Source organism: Tamandua tetradactyla, chromosome 13 (assembly GCF_023851605.1).
Source record: "Tamandua tetradactyla isolate mTamTet1 chromosome 13, mTamTet1.pri, whole genome shotgun sequence".
In the NCBI taxonomy this organism is placed as follows: Eukaryota; Metazoa; Chordata; class Mammalia; order Pilosa; family Myrmecophagidae; genus Tamandua; species Tamandua tetradactyla.
In genome coordinates this window covers 84,524,075-84,543,478 of record NC_135339.1, presented here as the reverse complement: position 1 = coordinate 84,543,478, position 19,404 = coordinate 84,524,075, and the positions used below count along the sequence as shown (strand labels likewise).

Genomic DNA, 19,404 nt, shown 5'->3' with positions numbered 1-19,404 from the left:
TCTCTTCTGTTGCTTACACTATTCTGAAAATAGTGTAATCATTGTATAACTGGGCATTTCGATTACTTTGAGCTTTTTATTTATGTTAATATTTGTTCCTATCTTTTATTATTTTCTCAGAATAGATTTCTTGAAGAATACTAGATTAACAAATATGACTATTTTAAACAGATATGCTAAACAAAGGCTTTATTTTACAAATTATTATCTACTTTAAAAGTAGTTTCCTTTTAATATACTAAATAAATATATATCCACTAAAATTTGTAGTTTATTATAGTTAAAAACAAAAGTTTGCTTTTTATATATAGTAAAGGGTTATCAATTAGTTATTTGGTCAAAGCTCTAATACATTAGAACTGAACTAGTGAGAGACCTCAATTCAATAGAGTTACAGATACTTTCAACTAAGCAAGGATTTATTTTGAGAAAAGTCTGCTATAGTTTATTCTGGGATCAGTACTCCGTTCCTAAGGATTTATGCCATCAGCACTGTCAGAGAAATGTCCCTCAGAAATTTGGGCTGTGTTAGCAATGTCCTGAAGCCAAAGACATTTGATTATGTTCTTTCTACTTAAGAAAGGCAAAGAAATGGATGAATACATGAAAAAATTATCCACAAATACAGCTGCCTTGAAAAGTTTCTGTGACTATTTACTTTCTTTGGTCATTCCTGCTTCTAAGGTAGAATCTAAGATCATCTTAGAGGATGAAACCCGCCCTAAAGTTAACCTAACTGTTGGAATTGTTTGGTCTTACCTTGTAGAGTTCTTGAGGCCTTAGAAAAGATATTACTAGATACAAATATGAATGGGCTAATAATTTAACATTCTTTTTAGGCAAAGGGGCAGATTTGAGTAAACCTCCATGTCGAAAAGCAAAGGAAATCCGGAAAGAAAGGAAAAGATTAAAACTCATGCAACAAAACCCAGCTGGAGAACTTGAGGGTTTCCAGGCTCAAGGTGAACTGCCATCTTTGCTCCCACCAAAGGCTAAATCCAACCAGCCTAAATCACTTGAAGATTTAATTTTTGAATCTTTACCAGAGGATGCATCACACAAGTTAGAGGTATTTTGAAGAGTTCAGTCTTTTTTTTGCATGTATGCTTATTTTTTTGGTTTGATTTATTTAATGTTTTGGTTTTTTGTTTGGGCAACTGGTTTATTTTCATTTGGGATTATGCTAGTCAGTATTTTCCTGTTTTAAAAATGGGAAATTAAAGTCAATTGGGATGGAGTATCATTTGCATTTATTACGTTAATGGCTATTTGAGAGAAACTTTTAAAAAAGCTTTTTTTGAAAATCCTTTAGGCAGGTTCGTTACTAAAGTTGTAAAAACAATTCTAGTTTTAGCATTTAATTACGGAGGATGCTCTGGCTTTTTTTTCACCTCATGACTGAAATTTAGTTGTTAAAAGAGAAAAATACTCCTTAAAAGTTTGTTTTTGGTAGTTTTGGTTTAAATAGTGTAAGAAATATACCACACTATGCAAACCATTATTTGATCCATTCTAATGTTCTGATTTTGATCACACTAGCAAATTGTATTCTATATGCAAGCCAACCGTTAAGAATTCAGCTGAACTGTACTAAATTGCTGTAGTAGTACTATAATCTTCTTTCTCATTAACTTCCCCCAAACAAATTAAGTTCACATTTAAGTACTTTTAAAGTTAAATTCTTTTTTCCCCTGCAGAGTGTTATAAAATTTCCAGATCAAGTCTCGGTATTCATTTTGGTATTTATAAAATTCTTTTATAAAACATTAGCCATAATGATTACATCATTTTCTCATATGTAATTAATAGCAGGTATAGCTTTTTACATTTATAGCTTAATATCATTTAGAGTATCACTTATCCCCAAGACCTTATATTAAAAGTTAATTTTGATGCAATCTGAATATTAGGATAAGATACATATATGTGTTATCAGAAATAAGTTCTATTTTTACACCTTAGACTATTAGAATTCAATTGACTTCTCTGATTCTGGTATCAACCTTTCTCCTTCTACAATTGGAAAGAGAGTTGGTTAGACATTTACTCCCTTGCTCTCGTTTTTAGTTTGCATATTGCTTAAAATATGGTATAAGGGATCTTTTATCTTTTAATCAGAATAGTAATGCATTCAAAGAACCAAACTATTCGACAATAGTTAACTTTTACTTTTTGTATGTAATGGTGTCTAGGATATACAGAGATTTATTATCTACTAAATGTCACTTTCTTCATGGAAAGATTACCTCTTAGCATACACACACGTTTCCAGTTATGCCTTTATTATATTGCATGTGACTTTCGATTTTACTATTGTTTTGTTACGCATTTTTTTTCATTTTTAAAGTTTTATTCACACATCATACAGTCCTCAATTTTCTTTCCAGTTATTTTCTATGTTGTACTCAATTATATCAGTGTCAGCATGAACTGACTTTTTTTTGTCATTCTGTGCTTCAATATGAAAATTTGCTTTAATCAAATCTGATTTTATCCTGTGCCTCTCTTGTTATGGGTTTTTGGAGCACAGAAACAGCATATAAAAGTAGCTGCTGGGGTACTCAGATGCCTCATTAGTTTAGATTACCAGGCTTTCATATGCATGAAGAAGTTAGAATGTTCTATCTTAGCCCCATATTAGTAATTTTTAGAATAATAATGTAACTCATGCTCATTTTACAGATGAGGAAACTGAGGCACGGAGAGGTGAAGTTAAGATGAGATAATTAAGATTTGAACAAAGGAAATATGAATTAGAGTCTTTGTTCTTAACTATGCTATAAAATAGAAATACTTTTGTGAGGTTTGTCTTTTATATTTATTTTAAAAAGGTATAAGCTTAGATTTAGTAGCGATGAATGAAAAAGTTCCAAAAAGTATATTCGGTTTTCAACTTAATTGAAGGTGAATTGTGTACAACTAAATTATAGAGAATTTGTTTTTGTAATTGAAGTGCCCAAAATATTCTACCATTTTTTAATAGAGTCAGGCTTCCATAGTTTACTGCATTTCAGAACTGAGAATTAGAATTTAGAGAGGATCCTTTGCCTTTTGAATGGTTTAATATAAGTTGGAGAAATAATTTATCTTTACTTACAAATTGGCTGAAATTTAATGTTAAAATACTACTGTTCCATGTTTGTGCCTTAATATTTGTGTCAAAGCTTTTGGTCCTTTTTGGGTAAGAGGATCTATGTGTTTTTCTATAGAATGAATAAATGAATTAATAAACATTGTTTTTTAACTCCTTCTGAAGGTGAGGGTGGTGAGATCATCTCCACCAAGTTCTCAGTTCAAAGCCACATTTCAGGAATCTTACCAGATCTATAAACGATACCAGATGGTTATTCACAAGGACCCACCTGATAAACCAACTGTGAGCCAGGTCAGGAGGCCAAGTGTACTTTTTATGTACAAATGAAACTTACCCTTCCATTTGATATTATTGTATGAGTTCTTGTGTATGGTTTATTTGTGGTACATTTTATTAGTATTCAGTTTGCAGCATATTTGAAAGAGTTAGGACTGTGAATTAATGAACATTCTGAAAGTGCAAATTTTACCTAGTGCCATGCTAAATGCCAGTTATCTGTAGTGCCAAGGGGGGAAGTAACGCATAAGATACATTATCTTTATTTAAAGCCACCAGGTTTCACTGAATTAGTCATAATACTTGGTATTCATAGGGCTCTAAATTAAAATATCCATGAGAAAAAAAGGAAAACATTATATTTTAAGCTAAATGTATTTCATACGACACTGTTAATATGCTTATCCATATTTGAAAGTCATACATAAAAAGTTTTTAACAGCTTAATCATTCTTTGTTAATGTACTAACCATGCACAACTGAGTAAAACTAGAAAAGTAAGATGGTAGAGTATATTAATAGAAGTCTTTGTATGCTTAAATTTTATATATTAAATTATTGAAGAGAAATCTGGAAGGAGAAAAGCTTAAAATACTTAATATAGGAAGAGGTGAAAAAAGTAGGGGCTAATACTACAGTTAGCAACAATATTAACTCTAATGTACTCAGAGAACAACAGCAGATGGATAGAAAAAAAAAAATCAAACAAACTAAAATATTGTCCTGGTCCTAAAAAGTTTAAAATTTTTCATAAACAGTAGTACTACAGGCTCTGTGCCAGTCAACTCTTTCCAGGTTTTATTCCGTTTCATGAAAAATCCCAGCGCTGAGCTTTGGAAGTGGATTTGTGGAGATCTTACTCTAGCCTCACCTTCAGAAGCATATAATCAGGTAGAAATGTTTCAATAGCATTTGCTTGTATTTTCCTTGCTCTGAAGGTGAGGTTAGTACCTGTCTCTTTTGAGGACCCAGAGTTCAAGTCGTCCTTCAGCCAGTCATTTTCTTTATATGTCAAGTATCAAATGGCCATACACCAGGATCCGCCTGATGAATGTGGAAAGACTGAGGTACCGTTTGTTAAACATTTTTTCCTATGCTGATAAGGTTGTCTATGAAGAAGCATAATATATAACCATTTTTAACCTATTTTATTGTGAAATACATATACAAAAAAGCAATTTATTTTGAAGTACACTGTAACAAGTGGTTATAGAACAAATCTCAGAGTTTGGTATGGGTTGCAGTTACACAATTTTAGATTTTTCTTTCTAGCTGCTCCAAGACTCTGCAGACTAAAAGAAATATCAATATAATTATTCAGCTGTCACCCTCATTTGTTAAATCCCATCCTCTCTAAGTCCTCCTTCTCTTTTGATCCTTCTCCCAGTCTTTGGGAGTATTTGGACTATGCCCATTCTAACTTTTTCATGTTGGAAAGGGGTGTCAGTAATATTGAATAGAGGGATGGATCTCGTTGATGTTCTTGGAGAGGCTGGCCTCTCTGGATTTTAGAACTTATCTAGCTGAGGAACCCATCTGGAGGTTATAGGTTTCTGGAAAGTAATCTTATTGTGTGAACCCTTTATAGAATCTCAGATAAAGCCCTAGGTAGTCTTTAGGGTTGACAAGAATGGTTTTGGTTGGAGTTTAGCAAACCATGATAAATGGCAATATCTAGCTAAAGTTGGCTTAAGAGTAGCCTCTAGAACAGCCTGTTGACTCTATTTGAACTCTCTTAGCCACTGATGTCTTTCCCATTTTTGGTCAGGAAGGCGTTGTTGATTACACAGTGCCAAGGCCAGGCTCATCCCTGGGCATCATATCCCATGTTTCTAGGGAGACTTTCACCCCTTGATGTCATATCCCATGTAGGGGACAGGGTAATGATTTTACTTGCAGAGTTGGGCTTAGAGCAACAAAAGAGCTCTTCTGGAAATAACTCTTAGGTATAACTATAGATAGGCTTAGCTTCTCTGCTACATAAATAAGCTTCAAAAGAGCAAGCCTTAAAATTGACTTGGGAGTCCCTAATGTTTGAGATAGCATCAGGGGTTTCTGCAGTGTAAAGTTTAGTAGTTCCTATTTTTTGCTCTTGCCCCTCAAGGGATTTTACCAGTATCTTTAAATTATCTGCTCATCATACTCTGGGATGTATCTGGTATTACATTAAACTATATAGAATTATAAGCTCTGATTCACATTTTGGCTGTGTGTTTGATTTTTTTAAAATGAGCTATCTAGACATGCTGAGTTAGAGTATGTGCTACAGAAAATTTAAGTTTTGGGCAACATAAACCTCTCTTCCTTTGCTCTCATACAGTAGATGAAGTTCTAAAATACTGACAATATCATCCTTACCCTTGTTGACTGATTTATCTTAGTCCCAACCTGATTGGTTCATTCTTATTTCTAACTGAAGCCTGATCTCTTTTTCAGTTTCTTTAACAGTGGTTGTATGTGACAGTGCTGGCTTTCTCACCTGCCAAACTCCTACTCTGAGTCTTAAACTCCTACGCTGAGTCTTAGTTGTCATGCAGGTAGCTAAAGTTACAGGGAGATGCCAGGTTATACATATAGCACAGCCTCAGACACCAGATTTTATATATTATAGCACAGCCTCACAGACCAAATGTGACTGCTAAAAGAGCTTACCATCTAGGCCCCAATTTATAAGTATTTTCTAAAAAAGAGACCATACAATATTTGTTCTTTTGTTTCTGTCTTATTTTGCATCACATAAGGTCCCTAAGGTTCATTCACCACGTTACATGCCTCAGAACTTTGTTCCTTTCTGTAGCTGTACAATATTCCATCATATGTATATACCACAGTTTGCCATTCTGTTTCTCAATTAATGTATCCTTCAGCCACCTCCTACCATTGGGCATCATGTATAATATCCACAGTCAACAATTCAGGTCTCACGTTATTCTCACTTAGTTGTACAATTATCAACACTCTCAGTTTTAAACAATTTTCATAGCTCCGAAAAGGAAAATAACCAATAAACACATGTTCACCAAATAGAAAGTCCCAAGCTCCCCTTAACTCTTGTCCTACCCTACCCCCACTCCCATTATTTACTCCTGATATTGTTCTGGTACTTTTTTTTTTTTTTTTAATTTTGTACCAAAAAAACATTTTTTACTTTAGTCTTACACATAAATTAAAGTTTTAAAATATGAATTACCGTCTGTTTTCAATACCCTGCAATATTGACATTCCTTTGTTCTTCCTCATACAAAAACATTTTTAATTTGTACATTTAGTCACTATCATCGTACACTATACTCATTCCCAGATTATACCATCTCAGTCTTTATCGTCTATCTTTCCTTCTGATTTCATTTGTGCCCCCAACCCTCCTCCCTCTATCATTCTCACATTCAGCTCCATTCAGTGTACTAACATTCAGTGTACTATTACAGTTAGGTAGTATTGTGCTATCCATTTCTGCATTTTTACAGTCTTGTTGCATAATCTGTATCCCCTCAGCTCCAATTACCCAATATCTACCCTATTTCTATCTCCCCTTCAGCTCCAATTACCCAATATCTACTTTATTTCTATCTCCTGATGGTCTCTGTTCTTCACTGAAATTCTCCAAGTTCATTCACTAATGTTAGTTCATATCAGTGAGACCATACAGTATTTGTCTTTTTGTTTCTGGCTAATCTCTCAGCATAATATCCTCAAGGTTCATCCCTGTTGTTACATAGTTCATAACTTTATTCTGTCTTACAGCTGCATAATATTCCATCCTATGTATATACCACAGCTTGTTTAGCTACTTGTCTGTTGATGGATATTTGGGCTGTTTCCATCTCTTGCCAGTTGTAAATAATGCTGCTATAAACATTGGTGTGCAAATGTCTGTTGTGTCCTTGCCCCCATGTCCTCTGGGTAAATACCTAGCAATGGTATTGCTGGAACATATGGTAATTCTTTACTTAGCTTCCTGAGGAACTGCCAAACTGCCTTCCACAACGGTTGTACCATTTTACATTCCCACCAACAGTGGATAAGTGTTCTTCTTTCTCCACACCCTCTCCAGCACTTGTTGTTTTCTGTTTTATTGGTAATGGCCATTCTGATGGGTGTGAGATGATATCTCATTGTGGTTTTGATTTGCATTTCCCTAATAGCCAGGAAGGTTGAGCATCTTTTCATGTGCCTTTTGGCCATTTGTATTTCCTCTTCTGAGAAGTGTCTGTTCATGTCTTTTGCCCATTTTGTAATTGGGTTGTCTGTCTTTTTGTTGTTGAGTTGAACAATCTCTTTATATATTCTAGACCTTTATCTGATGTATCGTTTCCAAATATTGTCTCCCATTGTGTAGGCTGTCTTTTTACTTTCTAGACACAGTTCTTTGATGCACAAAAGTGTTTAATTTTGAGGAATTCCCATTTATTTATTTATTATGACTTTCTCATAGAACCAACTTTGGTTTTTGTTGATTTTCTCGATTGTTTTCATATTCTCAATTTCATTTATTTCTGCTCTCATCTTCATTATTTCTTTCCTTTTGGTTGCTTTGGGGTTGGTTTGCTGTTCTTTCTGTAGCTCTTCCAAATGGACAGTTAATTCCTTGTTTTTTGCTCTTTCTTCTTTTGTGACATAGGCATTTAGGGCAATAAATTTCCCTCTTAGCACTGCCTTTGCAGCATCCCATAAATTTTTTTTTTTTCTTAAGTGCAACTTTATTGAGATATATTCCCACACCGTATAAACCACCCAAAGTGTAGAGCCCCTGACTCACAGTATCTTTGCACACTTGTGCATACATTCCCACAATCATTTTAGAACATTTTCATTGCTCCAGAATTTTAGAACATTTTCATTACTCCAGAAGAGAAAGAAAAATAAAAAATAAAACCTCAATCCTCCCATACCCCTGTCCCCTCCTATTATTGGCCCATAGTCTTGGTGTGGCATACTTGTTACTGTCGATGAAAGAATATTAAAATATTATTGTTAACTATAGTCCATAGTTTGCAATGGGTACATTTTCTCCCACATCCCTTTATTATTAACTCCTTGTAATAGTGTCTCTATTTGTTCTAGTTTGTGAAATAATTTTATTTATTTATTTTAATTAATTAATTTTTAATTAATTAAAAATTAAATTTTTAAAAATTTAAAAAAAAAATAACAATGAACACAAACATTCTTAACATATGATCATTCCGTTCTACATATATAATCAGTGATTCACAATATCATATAGTTGCATATGCATCATCATGATCATGAAATTTTTTTTTATATTTGTACATTTAATCACAGACATTGTCTACCACAAAATTCACCGTGTTATACATTCCCATAGTTTAAGCTCCAATTTTCCTTCTGGGGACATACGTGACTCTAAACTTGTCTTTTCTATCGCATTTATACACCATTCAGTACTGTTAGTTATTCTCACAACTACACGCTATCATCATCTCTATCCATTTCCAAACATTGAAGTTGAACCTCATTAAACATTCTGCATATGTTAAGCAACTGCTCCCCATTCTTTGGCACCGTTCTATATCCTGGTACCCTGTATTCTGTATTTTATAGACACATAATTTTGAGAGTCATGTATAGATGGCCTTTATGGGTAGATAAGATTATCAAGGGAGCGATTATAGATAAACAAGAAAGAAGAGGTCCATAGACTGAAGCCCAGGGTGCTTTATCTCAGTCAGCAGGGAAGATTGAGAAGGAGGGACCAGTGAGCTAGGAGGAAAAGCAGGCGAGTGTTCAAGGACAGAGTGATCAGTGGCTTCAAATGCATCTAATGGGGCGTGCAAGATGAGGGCTGAGGGATGGACCCATCTGCACGGAGGCCATGGATGACTTTGCTAGGATCAGTTGTGGTGAGGTAGCGGGAACCAGACCTGGCTGGAGCTTGAGAGGTAATGAAAGAGGAATTGGAACAGAGGAGATAGATAATCTTTAAAAGAATTTTACTGTAAAGGGGCAGCAGTGAAATGGGGTGGGTCTGAAGAGGGAAGCAGAGTCGACAGGATTTTTTTTAAAGATGGAGAAATTGTCACTGGTTTGTATACTGATGGAAATGATCTGACGCAGAGGGGGATGTTGCTGGAATGATGTTCCGTCTGAATAAGAGGGAATGGAATCTGATGTTGTAAATGGAGATGGTGAACACAAATAGAAGCACAGACAGCTCATCTTTAGTAACAAGAGGGGAGGCTGAGGACATAGGCTCAGAAGCAAATGGGTGGATGATTGTGATAGTGGGTGTTGGAGGATTTTCTCTTCTGATTGTTGTCATTATTTTTTTATTTTTATTTTTTTTAGTAAAATTAGAAGCATGACATCAGCTGAGCATGAGGATGGGAGAGATGTTGGAGATTTGAGGAAAGAAAGGAAGATGTGAGAGAATTGCCTAGGAGAAAGTAAATGGCCTAGGGAAATAAAGTTTGATTGTTAGACAGAATAAAAGCTCACTTAAGGTTAGTGGTTATTAATTTAAGGTGAGATCATTTAGCAATTTTTTGTGTATGTGTGCTTCTAGCCATGATCTGCTATGTAGATATAGATATGGAGTAGGAGAAAAATTGTATTTCACCAAGGGTTTGGTGGTTTAAAGAAATTTACCAGAGGAATCATGTATGCCTGGCACTTTTAGGGGGTGGGGGTTAGGATGGTTGGTCAATTTATCAATCATTTCTTATGGTTATTGGTCTGTTTAGATCTGTTTAGATACGGTGTATCTTCTAGGATCAGTTCTTTGTAATATATTTTGCTAGAAAATGGACTTCTGCTTGTCACCCAGACCTAGAAGTCGGGTAAGCAGAGGGAGCATCCCATAAATTTTGATATGTTGTGTTTTCATTTTCATTTGCCTCGAGATATTTACTGATTGCTCTTGTAATTTCTTTCTTGACCCACTGGTTGTTTAAGAGTATGTGGTTGAGCTCAAAATATTTGTGAATTTTCTGGCCCTCTGCCTATTACTGATTTCCAGCTTCATTCCTTTATGATCTGAGAAAGTATTTTTTATGATTTCAATCTTTTTAATTTTATTGAGACTTGTTTTGTGACCCAGCATATGGTCTATCTTTGAGAATGATCCATGAGCACTTGAGAAAAAGGTGTATCTTGCTGTTATGGGATGTAGTGTTCTATAAATGTCTGTTAAGTGTAGTTCATTTTTTGTCAAGCCATAGAAACACAGCCACAAAAAAAGAAAAAAAAAAACCTTTTCAGAGCAGGGCCTCTATTCAGCTTAAGTTGGTACATTGCTTTGTGTATCTCCAGGTCCTGTGTGCAACAACCAGCAACCTCAGCTTTTACTCGAGGTTCAGCTGAGCTGGGGGCCTATTTTTAGTTGTCAGAATTTGTTAATTAATTCCATATTTGGAGCTTTGTTGCATTCAGCCCCTGCTGCTAGTAAAATCTCTTTCTTATCCAGCTGGGAAGCAGCCTGTGGGGAGGGGTGCCAGCCTCTGCCCTCCTGTTGAAAGATTGCTTCAGAATTGAAGTGGTGGCATCTAGCGTCAAACTCACCTTGGGGGAAAAGGAGATAGTGGGATTTTATTGCTTCAGGGAAGTGGAACCTGGGAAGAGAGAGATTCCAGGGGAGGGAGTGAGCAGGCAGCAGCTGGCCTCTTCCACTGTGTTGCTCTTTCTTATGGACTGGTGGCTCTTTCTTCAGGACTGGCAGCTATTTGTCCTCTGTTCTCTCAGGCATGCCTGCCTTTGCCAGAGCTTCCCGGAATTGTGTCAGGATACCCCAGATGCTGTTGATGAAACCCTTATAAAACAGGAAGAGGGGGAAGCTGCTATTAGGATAGCAGCTTTTCTCAGTCAAGAAGCTCCAGGAGCTGTTTCTCCTTTGACACTGGGTAGTGCCGATGTGTCTGGCGCTGCCTCCAAGTTTTAGTCCCTGGTCCCTGCTGATTGAGGCCAGGCCCTGGGCACCACCTCCAAGTCTGAGTCCTGGAGGGCTCCCCAAGAGCCAGCCCTCCATCTTTAGGTTCTTCCTGCCTGCAGTCTTAGAACTCGGCTCTGGCTGGTGGGTCCAGTGAGCTGCCATCTTTGGGGACCCCAGCCGTCGTCAGTTTCCAGCCAGGACTTGATGCCATTCCCCAGTACTGAAGTGCTGCTAGAGTTCATGTTCCAGGACTTGGCTGGGTCATGGACTGCACCGTGTAAATCATTGCCATCTCCCTTGAATTCATTTATTTCTTTCTTTTCTATTTGGTTTGAGATTAATTTGCTGTTCTTTCTTTGGTTCTTCTAAGTGAGCAATTAAGTCCTCAGTTTTTGCTCTTTCTTTTTTTTTGTTTGGGGGGATGCATGGTCTAAGAATTGAACCTGGGTCTCCTGCATATCTTTTTTTTTTTTAAATTTATTTATTAATTAAAAAAATAAACAAAAAACAACATACATAATCAGTAATTCACAATATCATCACCTAGTTGCATATTCATAATTTCTTAGAACATTTGCATTAATTCAGAAAAAGAAACAAAAAGACAATAGAAAAAGAAATAAAACGAACACAGGAAAGAAAAAAAAAAGATTATACCTATCATACCCCTTACCCCTTGCTTTCATTGATCACTAGCATTTCAAACTAAATTTATTTTAACATTTGTTCCCCCTATTATTTATTTTTATTCCATATGTTCTATTCGTCTGTTGACAAGGTAGATAAAAGGAGCATCAGACACAAGGTTTTCACAATCATACCATCACATTGTTACAGCTGTATCATTATTCAGTCATCCTCAAGGAACATGGCTACTGGAACACAGCTCTACATTTTCAGGCAGTTCCCTCCAGCCTCTCCATTATATCTTGAATAACAAGATGATATCTACTTGATGCATAAGAATAACCTCCAGGATAGCCTCTCAACTCTGTTTGGAATCTCTCAGCCATTGACACTTTGTCTCATTTCCCTCTTCTCCCTTTTAGTGGAGAAGGCTTTCTCAATCCCTTGATGCTAAGTCTCAGCTCATTCTAGGGTTTTTCTCAATCCCTTGATGCTGAGTCTCCGCTCATTCCAAGATCTCTGTCCCACGTTGCCAGGAAGGTCCATACCCCTGGGAGTCATGTCCCACGTATAGAGGGGTAGGGTGGTGAGACTGCTCGTTGTGTTGGCTGGAGAGAAGGGCCACATCTGAGCAACAAAAGAGGCTCTCTTGGGGGTGACTCTTAGGCCTAAATTTTAAGTAGACTTGACCTATTCTTTGCAGGGTTAAGTTTCATATGAACAAACCCCAAGACTGGGGGCTCTGCCTATAGCTTTGGTTGTCCGCACTGTTTGTGAGAATATCAAGAATTCAACTTGGGGAAGCTGAATTTCTCCCCATTCTCACCACTCCCCAAAGGGGGCTTTGCAGATATTTTTCCACCCACTGATCGAATCACTCTGGGATTCATTGGGGCATCACTCTGGACAAACCAACAAAATCTCATGTCCTACCTGAGATTTCAAGTACTTATGGCATTCAATCAAACTATCTACATAAGTTATATTATGAATGCACTAGTCAAAATATAAATTTTGTAACAAATAAACATTTTTTCCTGAATATCTTTTTTTTAATATAGGCTTTAGGGGTAATAAATTTCTCTCTCAATACTGCATTTGCCGCATCCTGTAAGTTTTGATATGTTGTATTCTCTTTTTCATTTGTCTCCAGATATTTACTGATTTCTTTTGCAGTTTTTCCTTTGACCTACTTATTGTTTAAGAAAGTGTTATTTAACCTCCATGTATTTATGTCAGTTATGGTTCTTTGGTGGTTATTAATTTCCAGCTTTATCTGTTGTGGTTAGAGAAAGTGCTTTGAATAATGTCAGTCTCTTTAAATTTATTAAGACCTGTTTTGTGTCCCAGCAATGATCTATCCTGGAGAACATTCCATGAGCACTAGAGCGTATATATCCTTGTGTTTTGGGGTGTAACAATCTATATATGTCTGTAAGGTCTAATTCATTGTTTAATCTCTGTATTTCTTTGTTGATCCTCTGTTTGGTTGTTCTAGCTATAGAAGGAGAGTGGTATGTTGAAATCTCTCACTGTTATTGTTGAAACGTCTGTTATTCCCTTCAGTTTTGCCAGTGTTTGCCTCATGTACTTTGGAGTTTCTTGATTGGGAGCATAAACATTTATGATTATTATTTCTTCTCAGTGAATTGTCCCTTTTATTAATATGTAGTGTCCTTCCTTGTCTCTTATGACATCTTTACATTCAAAGTCTATTTTGTCTGATATTACTATAGCGTCTCCTGCTTTCTTTTGGTAACAGTTTATAATTACATCTTTTTCCATCCTTTCACTTTCAGTAAATTTGTATCCTTGGGTCTAAGATGAGTCTCTTGTAAGAAGCATATAGATGGTCATATTTCTTAATCCATTCTGCCCATCTGTATCTTTTAATTGGTGTATTTAATCCATTAACATTCAAAGTTATTACTGTGAAGGCATTTCTTGAATCTATCATCTTATCCTTTGGTTTTTTTGTTTGTTTGGTTTTTAATTTTTTTATTAATTAAAAAAATTACAGGAAAGAAACACAATTATCCTTTGGTTTTTATTTTCAGATCTTTTTTTGTATGTTCTTTTCCCTCTCTCTCTCTTTTTATTCTTTAAGTTACCTTAATGGAACGCTTCAATTCTGTGCCTTCCTCCAGACCTCTTTCTCCTGTCTTTTTTTTTTTCAGCCAATAGAACTTCCTTTAGTATTTCTTGTAGGGCAGTTCTCATTTTGACAAATTCTCTCAGCCTTTGTCTGTGAAAATGTTAGTCACTTCCTCAGTTCTGAAGGACAACTTAATTGGATACAGAATCGTTGGCTGGAAGTCTTTCTCTTTCAGAGTCTTAGATATATCATAACCCTGCCTTCTCGCCTTCGTGGTGCCTATTGAGTAGTCTCAACTGTCTTATGTGATTTCCCTTGTATGTGGTGAGTCTCTTTTCTCTTGCTGTTTTTAAGATTTGTCACGGATTAGTATGTGTCTTGGAGTAGGCCTATTTGGATTTATTCTGTTTGGATTCATTGGGCTTCTTTGATGTACGTATCTTTGTCTTTTATTAAGGCTTGAAAGTTTTACCCCATTACCTCCTCAACTAATCTTCCTAGCCCTGTACTCTTTTCTTCTCCTTCAGGGACACTGATGATTCTTAGTTTGTGTGATTTGTTTTGTCCACCATTTCCCTTAGATCCAATTCCAATTTTTCCATCTTTTTTTTTGCTGTTTGTTCTTTTGTGCATTCCAATTCAGCTGTCCTATCCTCTAGTTTGCTTACTCTTTCTTCTTTCTCTCTTCAGATCTGCTGTTGTCTGTGTCTAGTATATTTTTAATTTGGTCTAGAGTATCTTTCATCTTTATGAGATCTGCTAGTTTTCTGTTTCTTCTTTCAGATTCTTATTTATGAGTGTCTTCTTGCTATGTTTTATATCATTAACAACCCATTCCATTTACTTCAGAGATTTGTACGAGTTTCTTTGATTAGTTGTTCCAAATTCTGTGTCTCCACTGGTGTTTTAATTTGTTCATTTGACTGGGCCATATCTGCCTGCATCTTCACTTGCTTTGTGATTTTCTCTTGGCTTTGAGGAATTTGATTATCTTGATAAGGTGATTTTGAAAGTTTATTTCCCTCACTTGTCTAAGGTTTTGCATTTGCTTGTGAGCAAAAAGGTCTCCTTTTGCTCTTGGTTTGTCTGTTATTCCCTGCCAGACCAAGGCCTGCATCTCATGCAGGAGTTGCTATTCTACTTGAAGATCTTTTGAAAGCTAGGCAGATAGGCAGTTTGCCAGACTGAGTTTTTCCACTTCTCCCCAACAGATGCACACTGCCATCTGGTCCATTTCTCCCTGACTGCTGCAGTTGGCTGAGTAGAATTGAGACCTAGTGCAATTCCAGCCAAGGCCACTGGTCTGTTTGTGCATTGAAAGCTGCCAGCTCCAGGGCTAGGAGGTAGGCATTGTGTACTTCAGCAGAGAATCACTTGTGGACCTGGTGGGTCTAGTGGTCCTCAGACTCCTGCTTGGAATGATCTTGGGCTATGAGACTGAGTATTTCAACTGCCTCTGCCCTCATCCAACCTGGAAGTGTCTGCTGACACACCTTGTCTTGGTTTTCGTCCATGCCTCTGTGCCCGTGCATGCCTGAGCGCTTTGGTCTCCATTATGAATGGGAAGAGGAAGCAGGGGCCGCCCAGTTGTCAGACTGGCTCTACTTTTCATCTCCCTTTCCTCCCAAGGGGAGGACACCATAGTGTCTGTAAATACCAGGCACCCACATGACTTGCCTTGAGGTAGGCGCTGTGCACTGGCTGGAAGTTCTCTGATGGCAGATAAACCAATTCTTCTGTATTCTGGGTTCCCCATAGGAGCTCACAGCTATGAAGCTGAGAGGAAAGATCTCCCAAGCTAGCTGCAGAAGCAGGCAGGAGTGCCGGAGTGCCCTGCTTCTTTGGGACCCGTACATCCCTGCACACTGTTGCTTGCCCCAGGTGGAGTCATGACTGAGCCCACTTACTCCATTCTCTGCATCCCAATTTCTCCACTTTTTCATCCATGACCTTCCTATATAGAAAAACTTCTCTGGTCTTTTGGTCCTTGGAACTGCTGTCTTGGTTGTTATTCTGTTACTTTTCTAGTTATTTTACAAAGCAGGGGTGAACTCAGCCTGTTCTGTTCTGCCTCCTTCCTGGAAGTCTCTCGGAATACATAATGCCTTGTAAAATGTCTTTGTTTCTCTGCTTCTCGGCATCTTAGTTTTATTGCTTCTTCCTTCAATGTGGACCTTGTCTTACAAAAGTTCAGTGTGCTGGTTTGAAATGATGTATGTACCCTAAAAAAGCCATATTTTAACTGTAATCCCGTTTTGTAAAGGCAGCCATTTCTTCTAATCCCTATTCACTATTGAATGTTTGAAACTGTAATTAGATCATCTCCCTGGAAATGTGATTTAATCAAGAGTGGTTGTTAAGCTGGGTTAGCTGCAGGTGTGTCTCCACCCATTTAGGTTGGTCTTGATTAGTTTCTGGAGTTCCAAAAAAAAGGAAACATTTTGGAGACACAAAAAGATTCAGAGAGAGCAGAGCAGAAGGACATAGCCATGAGAAGCAGAGTACCCCATCTGCGACCTTTGGAGAGGAAGAAGGAAAATGCCTCCCAGGCAGCTTCATGAAACAGGAAGCCAGGAGAAGAAGCTAGCAGATGATGCCATGTTTGCCATGTGCCCTTCCAGATGAGAGAGGAACCCTGACTGTGCTCACCATGTGCCCTTCCACTTGAGAGAGAAACCCTGAACTTCATCGGCCTTCTTGAACCAAAGTATCTTTCCTTAGATGCCTTAGATTGGACATTTCTATAGACTTGTGTTCTGGTTTGCTAGCTGCCGGAATGCAACACACCAGAGATGGATTGGCTTTTAATAAAAGGGGATTTATTTTGTCGGTTCTTCAGAGGAAAGGCAGCTAACTTTCCACTGAGGTTCTTTCTTACGTGGAAGGCACAGGATGGTCTCTGCTGGTCTTCTCTCCAGGCCCCTGGGTTCCAACAACTTTCCCCGGGGTGACTTCTTTCTGCATCTCCAAGGGCCTGGGCTGAGCTGCGAGTGCTGAGATGAGGAATGCCGAGCTGCTTAGCAGTGCTACATTGCGATCTCTCATTTAAGCACCAGCCAATTAAGTCAAACGTCACTCATTGCAGCAGACACGCCTCCTAGCTGACTGCAGATGTAATCAGCAACAGATGAGGTTCACGTACCATTGGCTTATGTCCGCAGTAACAAGACTAGGTATGCTCACCTGGCCAAGTTGACAACTGACTCTAACTAACACAACTTGTTTTAATTGGGACATCGTTTAGGCCTTAGAACTGTAAACTAGCAACTTATTAAATTCCCCTTTGTAAAAGCCATTCTGTTTCTGGTATATTGCATTCCGGCAGCTAGCAAACTAGAACATTCAGGAACTTAAAACATTAATATACAGGAGCATGGATGCGACTCGAGTAGTGCCAGAACCACAGGACCTCCTCCATGTGTCCCACAGGAATCTCAGTTGTTTTTCTATTCATTATTTCATTAATTTCCACTCTGATCTTATTACTTCCTTTATTCTGCTTGCTCTACGTTTAATCTGTTCTTCATCTTGTTTCTTAAGATGGAAGGTTAGGTTATTATTTTACAATCTTTTTTAAGATAGGCATTTATAGTTATAAATTTTCCTCTCAGTACTGCTTTATCTGCTGCCCATAGTTTTGCTATATCATGTCTTCATTTTCTTTCATCTGAAGTATTTTATAATTTCTCTTGTGATTTCTTCTTTGACCCTTTGGTTATTTAAATTATGTTATTTAATATCCACATACTTGGGTAAACCTCAGGTTTCTTTCAGTTACTGATTTGTAGTTTCATTCAGCTGTGGTTGGAAAACATACTTTGTGTGATTTCACTATTAAATTTATTGAGGCTTGTATTATGGCCTAGTATATTGTCTCTATTAGGAGAATGTTCATGTACACTTGAGAAGAATGTGTTTCTGCTGTTATTGGTAGAATGTTCTGTAGATGTCTGTTAGATCTAGTTGGTTTGGATCAAGTTTTCTCTTCAAATATAGTTTCTGCTCTTTCTCTCTCCCTCCTCCTGGTACTGCCATTATGTGTATCTTGGTTTATTTAATGGTATAATGTATTTCAGGGGCTCTGTTCATTTTTCTTTATTCTCTTCTTGCTCTGTTCTTTGGAATGTGTAGTCTGGTCAGTCTGTCTGCAGGTTTGTTGATTCTTTTTCTGCTGGTTCAAATCTATTGTTAAGGTCCTCCAGTAAAATGTTATTTTTAGGCATTATGCTTTTCAACTTATTATTTTTATTTGGATCTTTTTTCTATAATTTCTTTCTGTTTACTGATTCTCTATATTTGACGAGACGTTATCATCGTTTCTTCCTTTACTATTTTAAGCATGGTTTTATTTGGTTCTTTGAGCATATTTAAAATAACTGCCTTGAAGTCTTTGTCTGCTATATCCAACATCTAGGCCCTGTCACAGGCAGTTTCTGTTGCCTTCTTTATTGGTCATACTTTCTTGTTTCTTTGTATATCCATAACTTTTTATTGTAAACTGTACAATTTAGATAATATATTGTAGCAGCTCTGGATATAGACCTCTCCCCTCCTCCCCCTAACTGTTTGATTGTTTATTGGGTCAGTGTCTTAATTAGACTATTTTAGTGAATCTCACTGCATCCCCCTCTCCTGGCGCTAAGAAGCCTCTGATGTTACTCCCTAGAGCACTTAACTTTGGGCATATGCACAGTCATCCTGGGATGACAGTGGTTTTAGCAGTGTTCTCTGTCTTTTCCCCTGATCTCTTTGTTAAGGTGTTTGCCACTGTTGGTATCATGGCCATACTCATCTTGATTTTAGCCTCTGTAAAATGAATCTGGGATGAGAAATGCTGGCAGCCTGTCCTTCCCAAGGAGACGAGTAACCCTCCCTGGGAAGCTGGGGGGGAAGTGGGAACTCCCCAGTTACGACAAGAAAATGGAGTTAATATCCAGGAACATGGTGAATTTATAACTATAAATGCCCATCTTAAAAAAGATTGCAAACCAATAATCTAACCTTCCACCTTAAGAAACAAGGTGAAGAACAGATTAAACATAGAGCAGGCAGAATAAAGGAAGTAATAAGATTGAAGTGGAAATTAATGAAATATAATGAATAGAAAAACAGCATAGATTCTTGTGGAATCATAAAGGAGATACCTGTGGCTCTAGCACTACTCAAATCGTGTGCATGTTCCTGGATATTAACTCCATTTTCTTGTCATATCTGCCCAGTGTGGATACTCGTTTTTGCTGAGCTGCATAGACTGCTTCTGTTCTTACCAAAATTTGGTAAATTTTCTTGAATAAATATTTCTTCATTTGCTCTGTGTACTTAGGACAATTTCCAGAGGCATTAAGTGTTTGTATTATTTTTTAGTAATTTTTGTCTTTTTGGTTGTTTTACCAGGGAGCAGTTCCACAGAACTCCTCACATCAC

General features: G+C 37.2%; 1 protein-coding gene across 25 annotated transcripts in view; it reads left to right on the top strand.

The window, feature by feature from the left end:
* Positions 1-19,404, top strand: part of ATE1 (arginyltransferase 1) — a 248,009-nt gene that overhangs the window by 22,621 nt on the left and 205,984 nt on the right. For 13 of the 25 annotated variants that reach the window (XM_077126255.1, XM_077126256.1, XM_077126240.1 and 10 more), the window contains 2 exons: positions 840-1,069; positions 4,309-4,437. In XM_077126255.1, coding sequence (XP_076982370.1) covers positions 840-1,069; positions 4,309-4,437 — 359 coding nt within the window. Of the gene's footprint in view, positions 1-839; positions 1,070-3,256; positions 3,386-4,308; positions 4,438-19,404 lie in introns of all 25 variants that reach the window. The other 12 variants (XM_077126243.1, XM_077126241.1, XM_077126245.1 and 9 more) reach the window with 3 other exon arrangements.